Here is a 7,803-nt window from a genome sequence, read left to right as displayed (position 1 = left end):
TTAACTGTGCTTGTGTGCTGCATCGCGAATTATTTATCTATTCGATTGACTAAAGCCGACGTATATGGCAAACCTTAGTAAGCTCTTTCATGAATGCTCAATCGATTATGCGAAAGAAACTTGGACTTCTGAGTTTGATAACATATGAAATGGAATACTCTCCATACGGTCGATAAATCCGCCAAGAGCAAACTGTCTTGGTTCCAATTCCAAAGAGGCAGATACGTCGAGTCTTCGCGGCTCTTCTAAGAAGAGTCAAACTTACCAGACTACAGTCTAGGTCCAGCTAACGACTCTCCAATTTTGACCCCAGTCAGACCCATCCCTTGACGGTCAAACGAGATAATCTTTAGTTACCAGCGCCTACCGCGGCAGCGACACCGATACGAAGGAATTAATTCCATTCTGACGCGGGCCTTCAAATCAACACTGCTCGGTAGACTTCGTTGAAGGAATAGTCTTCGTCATTCATTGAGCGTGTACAATGGATAAGTTGAGTCCTGATTTCAACGCGATGAGAGCTCAGCGTGACGAACATTGGCTCATTATTCGGGTCAAGAGATGCATATTTGTTCGATGATCAGCATTTATTGAAGGGTCCGTCTCCGCTTTCAGAGAAGCCGCCTCTTTTGCATTTTTAAACCGCCCCCCAGATCAAGATAAACACAAACGTAGAGGGAAGAATGCGCAGCTTTTATCGGTTTGATAGATAACATGGGCCTTACTCATCCCCTCTTTCAAGAGGATTGCTGCTACACTATTTTTAATACATGCTAGACGAATTTATCTCACTTCTTATTATGTTAGAGGGAATAAAGCCTTCTTCCCTTCTGAAAAACTTAATAAAGTGATAGAGGTGCACTGAACATACTAGACCCTCTCGTTTCCAAGCCTTCCTGTTCACTACTCGATTATTGATTTTTCTGTTTTTGGCTGGCTATAGTCAATATTGGTTGTGCGAATAAAAAATAAAAACTGACAGGTGAAACCCATTTACTTACAAAAAAAAGAAGAAAAAAAAGAAACCCATTTACGCACACACAAGTACCATTATTTTTGTCGAATATTAGGTCGGAGCCGTATGAAGACTTTCATTTGAAATTATTCTGAGAATACTTCAATGGTGCAATTTTAGTTGCAGGTGAAAATCACCGTAGTTAATTCATCAGCAACAGGGCACTAAATCGCGTCTGGGGACACACACCAAGTACCATCTGAGGTCGAGTTTCACCAACATGGACCCCTTGGAAAAATATATTATAGTACATTCATTAAACTCAAAAGACCGCAGAGAGTATCTTGGTTTCCAGATTGGATCTCGTCTACGGTTTATGACGTCTTCGTTAAATAATTTCCACTAACATGAAAAACCCATAAGCAAGTGAGGGAAAATATACGCATCAGTAATAACTATTGTCGCAATGATAAACGCCAGATTGAAAACCTGGCTATCCGCTTATCCCGTTTATTTATTTCGTTGGTACGCGCTCGTTCTTCGATGAACTGTGTGCCTAGACCGCGGAATCCAACGTCCTCTATTAACCCGAGACGACTCAAGGCATTGGGAAGAGAGAAAACGACGTTGACGGCGCGTTCATTCCCATCCAATAGCGTGGGTCGGGCAGCGAGGGCTATAAATGGAGGGCCAAGGCAAGTTCGGTGGCCTCGGAGATAATCGTCCAGAAACGAAAGGACGAACAGCGTCAGACACGGATTGCAAAGGGAGAGGCAAGGAAGAGAAGATAGAGGAACGATTTCAGAAGAGTCCCGAGAGATTAAAGGAAATGGTTGCTGTTGTCGCCCCTCAACTGCAACAGTTCGTCGCCAAAGGTCCCCGCTCGATCATGCCGGAGTCGGAAAGCGAAGAGAAGGAGCCATCGAAATTTCCCGAGCAGGGTTCGCCGATCTCGAAAGGCAATATAGTCCCTGTCGCCCGCCAAGGGAGGGAGTTGCAGCGCTACACCAGCAAAGGCCGACGCCTCGTTGTTGGGTATGTTCTTTCGCTCAATCCTTGGTTTAGATCGTGATTCATTTGTAAAATGTTAATTTGTATCTGATGATCTTTTTCTACAGATGTATTCCCTACAAATTCAAGGCGGACAGGTCTCTAGAAGTCCTTGTTATCAGCTCGCAGAAGGGTCAGGCGATTTTATTCCCAAAGGTACGCGGATAACTCTCAATCTCTGGCCGAAATTTCTGAGATAATGAATTAATTGTGCGAAGCTATGGATTTACAGGGGGGCTGGGAAACCGATGAATCTCAGAAAGAGGCAGTTCGTCGGGAAGCGATGGAGGAAGCCGGAGTTGAAGGAGACGTTGAGGTCGGTTCTTGCGAGCCGTTCGATATGGGATTGATACTCTGGATTCTAAGCGATTATCCTCTCGCCATTATCTAAAACATGGGTTTTTTTATCCGCAGAATCTTCTGGGTAAATGGAGATACAAGAGCAAGTCACAGGACATGTACAAGGTGGGCTTCATGTTTCCTTTGAACGTCACCGATGAACTCCTCCAGTGGCCGGAGATGCAAACCCGGCGCCGGAAATGGGTATGCCGAAGGATCAAACCCTAAAAATCCCAACTTTGTGGCGATAATTTTTTTCTTATTTTTCCTTTGTTTAACAGGTAACTGCCGCGGAGGCGAGGGAGAAGTGCAAGGAGGCGTGGATGAAGGAGGCGCTGGATAGGTTGGTGAAAAGGCTCGAGGAGCAAAGTTAAGAACTGTCAATCTTCTCACAGGGCAATAGGGGATAGCCCCTCTCCTGCCGTCTCTGAAGCTGATTGGTTTGACCCCGCTTCTCGATCAGAGAGAAATCCACCTCTGACACGGTTTGAAACCGTAGACGAGAAGCATACGCTGTAAATTGTGCCTTTTCTTCTTGAGTCTAGATAGCCCATACATAATCTCTGAGTTTGCCAACCTTGAAAGAAAAGAAAATTTGCCTGAGAAGGACATTTGTAAATCTTTTGTGGCCTCACACACGCTGCCGTTCTAAAAAGAGCCTCGGAAATCTCTACGCTGGTGATGGGACGACCCCTTGATTAGCTGCCGTCGAAGCAAAGTAATCGGAGAAGCGAAAGATTGAAAACGGATAAAAGATTCGTATTGATGATTCAAGTGTTTGATATTTTTCATTATGAGGAAGATAGTTGAGATAAGAAATGATTGAAAACTGATAAGAGATTTCGACTGACTGTTCAAGTGTTGGATTACGTAGAAGAGAACCAAAGTCACTTACGTAGTGGCTTGCTGAGGATGAACGCCAGTTGATCCTAGTTTGAGAGAAAGAGAATTTACATTTGGTTGCCGTTCTTTTTAACAAAGTTATAATAAATTACGATGTCTTATGTTCTTGTGTATGACATCGGGTTAGCAACAAAGTTATAAACTTATAATGCTTCGAGGTTGTCACAACACAACACACGCCGGGGGCGAATTTGGATATTAGTTTTCTGATAAAAGGGATTCAAGCCAGATCAATTCTGCCATGGAATTTCCCATGGTTCAATTCAGCTTGTATGATCGATCTGCCACCATGTATTGCTTCTTGGAGCTCCATAAAATGAGTCAGTTCCCCTTAATTTTACATATTCCTTGTTTGACTTGCGATCTTCTGATGCACCTGTCTAGTCTAAGTCACTAAATTACTGAGTCGCAATATTAGTTGTTCCCAAAAGTAATAATGGTCAGATATCGTTCTTCATAAGTATCAAACCAATCCTTTCTCACCATACGATGTGCCAATAAAGAGTGTGCATAGTTTGTCATGACGATTGACATTAAATGTAAGCTCTTGTTTGGATAATTCAAGATATTAAGGCCCACTAACAATGTGTCAAAAATTCGTAGCATCACAAGACAATGATGAGGAAGTTTTGTGGCTCATTTTATCTACGTTAAAGTCGTTGCATTTTCAGATTAATCCATTATTTTTAATTCAAAATGAGTCTAAAAGTCACCAAGTCTATGGATTTTGGAAGTTTGTGCTATATTTATCTGATTGTTTTGGTGGCAAGATCTGTATATGAAGACGGAAGATGATCAAATTGAAATCCCAGAACAAAACTGGTTATAAAAGGTCTTTCAATTGCCCAAATTGTCCAAAAACTTGAAATGACAGAGGTCTACAAAAATGAAGCTTAACCTTCAATCGTTATTACTTTTTTAAAAAAGCTTACGATTCCCCATTCTGTATTCACCTTCGAGATATTTCAGTTCTTTTGGCCCGTCTACCTTCTTGGGCCAAAATATTTTGGGGATATATTATAGGTTTTTGAGCTTATAGATAATGTAGGAAATATATTATAGAGACTATATCTCAGCCATAAACTATACCAGAATTTCCTCCCTAAAAAATCTCTAATGGAAGATATCCTCGGATAGTATCTTTGTCAAAATATTTAACTCAAAATCTACCTGGATCTCTTGTCAGCTCTGCAGGGAATATCACAAATCTTCATTTTATCCTTTTCACTACATGCTAGGTCTGGCAGGGGATAGAAATATCCTTTTGTCATTTTCAAAACTCGTCAGCTTTTTTCAGTTTCAAGATCGTCAGCTTTGCCAAGGGAAAAGTATCTTACTTTTTCCAATTTCTAATTCGGATGACATTTGTCGCCACATCCCTTTTAGACCCCCCCTGTACTTTTTAAATTAAATATATTTTTTCTGTATATTTAATTAAAAATGCCTCAATGTACTCCTTTTTATCATTCAATATATTTTTTCTTCATTAAATATATTAAGTGCCAGAAACTGAATGTCACTTATCTGAATCATGTGTCACCTTAATAGACACATTTTATGTGCCATAAAAACTTTTTTATCCCCTTGCCAAGTAAATTCACTTTTTTAATACTTTTTTGCGACTGAGTAGTCGTACAAACTCTACATCTTGGTGAGATGTTTTATTAAACCTACCGCATGATCTTTATTCCCCCTGATGGAGTACTTAAATAATTAGCTCTACTAACTCAATTGCTTTCCCCACCTAATAGTTGCAACGTTAACATTGCCCACTCTTTACTATTTCCTGATAACCCTTGAGGATCTTCCTTGTAGATGAAAAAAGAGATTATGAAATGTGTTTGCTTAACTGCCTACTGTAATAATGTATTGTCCTTAATTCACAAGAAAGGAATCAGATTGACCAATCCCTGAAAAGGTGTGTTTATCACTTTTGAAATTAATCTTTAAGAAGCGCAGAAATTAATCTTTAAGCTCCTCTCAGTAGTCATTTTGTCTCTAGTAACTCACAAGGCCTACAACTTTATGGTAAAAAAGAAAAATAAATTTCAAATAAGAACAAAGGGGAAATGATAATTGTTTGAGTGAGAACTGTCATATCTAAAAAACATCAAATATAGGTTATTAACGATCCACCAAAAGTATTTGGTCTTAAATCTTCAGCAAAATGTGTGCATGCTCATGAGAGAACAAGTGAACTTCTCAATAATGGATTTAGTCTTCCATATAATGTACTACAATGTTACTTTATGAGGCTCTAAAATGAAGGTGGTATCTATATTTTCTATGACTTTAGGATCTTCATCATGAAAATGATGGAATAATATCTTGTTGACAGCCAAATCACACATTCCACATCACCTTCAGTATTCATAAAAATGCAAATATATTCATTATAATGAATTCAAAGAATACATACAATTATTGGTGAAGTATGATGCCATCCGAGTACCGAGATATGCATCTTCAATCATAATCTAGACCTTCATATTAATTGGATATGTAAGACGAATATCAAATTATCTACATTGAATAACAATATCTACTCCTCACATGACAGTATGGTTGATCTTGTAACCATTGGTATACATACTAAGAGCTATAATGAGTGATCTTCAAGGAAAGAATTTACTAAATTCATTTGGATGATTTAGACGTAAATTGAACTTGTTTGATTGAAGTCACAGTTTTACTAATGGTACTTAAACCAAATAAACCAAGCACATAATTTGGATGCAAGATTTTGTAAGACTATTGATGAAGGCAAATTAGGATGTTAATTTACTGTCTTCATAATTTTAATTTGCCTAAACCAAAAAAAATTAAAATAAGATTTGTATAATGGGAGTGAGGTCGTCTCCACAGGTAATGTTTATTAGAACTTTATTTAATAGTTGAATTAGGGTGATGGATAATTTAGGATGATTATAAGAGTAGGTAAAGATATTAGTTATATTTGAGTTATAGAAGTAATATAATAATAAAGATAGTGAAAGGTGAAGAATAGTAGGTAAAAAGAGGTAGATAGGGAAGTGGAGAAATTAGGATTATATATGATAAAAATTAATAATAAATAGTGAGAGAAACAATTAGTAAATGGATGAGATGAGATTGTTATTAGTAGGATGTCAACTAGATCATTTATTATGATTAATAGTGGATATAGTAAGTAATTACAATTGTGAACTTTATTTATGGTATTATAATTAAGGGATGTATTAAGATAGTTAGTGGAAGAATTATATAACATTAATAAGCTATAAGGAAAAATAATAGAAAATAATATTACTAGATGATTGGGAGATTATTTCTTTAATTAAGAAATTATATTTATGATATGAGATATGTATAGTAATGATGGATATTAAGATTTTTTTGGATAGTGAGTAGGATTATTTTTTTTAATGAGATGTAAGAAATTAATTAATAGGAGTATTTATTTTAGTAAGAAGTAAGAATAAGAATGAAGAATAAGGGGATAAGTATTATGATTGATAGCGAGAAGAAGTGCTTATTAATTGAGATATAGACTAATGGAGGAGAGAAAGATTTTCATCTATCTATATGATTAGATTTTAGGGTAAGGAAGATAGGAGGGAGAATAAGGATTATCAAATTTAGAAGAACATATTTAATTAGATACAAATGGGAAGGTGATAAGTATGCACCTTTAAACCCTTGCCGTCGTCAATTTTAGCTTATACAATAAAATTTATAAAAACTCTACTTAAGATGTGTAGTGATAAGTACGAGTGTCGTCCAAGGGTAGCTAGTAATGAATCCAATTGATGTTCTTCTTGAATAATTTGAACCTAATTGGGGTTAATTTAATTTTCAACAGAGATTAAATCACCCTAATTAGATGAGAAATTTGGAAAGGGGGGTAGAAGAGATGAGAGGAGTAGATGGAATAAGGGGCTCTAAGCTGAATTAATTGATCCAATTGAAAGGATCAAAGAATTCAATTAGAGAGATTAAGAAGAAAATTTAGAAGTGTTTTCGTTGGTTCTTTAGGTTTGACAATTCAGTAATAACTACTCTATTGGATAATGAAATGGAAAATTTAATATCCTAGAATGTTAACCTTTTTTATAACTTTTTTTATAGTTTTCTTTTATATGCACTTGGAATAGCTAGGAAATCTCTCAATTTCTCCTCTAAATCCTAGTCAGGGCTTGTACATTCGGCTCAAGCCAAGCAATTTAGAAGTTCAGACAGGGATCAATAAGAAAGATTAAGAAATTCAAATAACAACATCCAAAATACACCAAAAGTTCAAATACAAAGAAGGAAAAAGTACCAAATAGGTTGATCCAAGTTGGAGATCCTCTCTGTCTTGCAGATGTGATAGAGCACCATCAAGAATGAGCTCCCCCTCTCGAAATTTCGCTTTTATACTTAGGTTACATGGTAAAAATCACCATTTTACCCCCGTTTAGTAATTAATTTTTATCTATCAATGTAGGCTGGATCTGAATGATCCAACCATAAAGATAGAAAGAGGGGGTCAAGACGAGCAAATCCATAAAAAAAATCATCTCAATCGGACTTCAGGA

At 37.0% G+C, this 7,803-nt stretch overlaps 1 protein-coding gene across 1 annotated transcript; it reads left to right on the top strand.

The window, feature by feature from the left end:
• Window positions 1-1,622: 1,622 nt before the first annotated feature.
• On the top strand, window positions 1,623-2,963 carry LOC144713919 (nudix hydrolase 18, mitochondrial-like). The gene is made up of 5 exons (XM_078588662.1): window positions 1,623-1,990; window positions 2,074-2,161; window positions 2,238-2,321; window positions 2,420-2,548; window positions 2,626-2,963. Exons 1-5 carry the CDS (start codon window positions 1,638-1,640, stop codon window positions 2,716-2,718), a joined length of 747 nt encoding a protein of 248 aa, XP_078444788.1. The 5' UTR covers window positions 1,623-1,637; the 3' UTR covers window positions 2,719-2,963.
• Window positions 2,964-7,803: the final 4,840 nt, after the last annotated feature.

Source organism: Wolffia australiana, chromosome 16, assembly GCF_029677425.1.
Source record: "Wolffia australiana isolate 7733 chromosome 16, ASM2967742v1".
NCBI classification, from domain to species: Eukaryota; Viridiplantae; Streptophyta; class Magnoliopsida; order Alismatales; family Araceae; genus Wolffia; species Wolffia australiana.
Note: the sequence above shows the minus strand (reverse complement) of the source record. Positions and strands in the feature narration are given on the sequence as shown.

Excerpts from the sequence above, each read along its gene's own strand:
- LOC144713919 (XM_078588662.1), top strand. The coding sequence starts at position 1,638 with ATGGAGGGCCAAGGCAAGTTCGGTGGCCTCGGAGATAATCGTCCAGAA. Across the intron at positions 2,162-2,237 it reads AGGCGATTTTATTCCCAAAG|GGGGGCTGGGAAACCGATGA; the intron begins GTACGCGGATAA and ends ATGGATTTACAG. Across the intron at positions 2,322-2,419 it reads GAGTTGAAGGAGACGTTGAG|AATCTTCTGGGTAAATGGAG; the intron begins GTCGGTTCTTGC and ends TTTTATCCGCAG.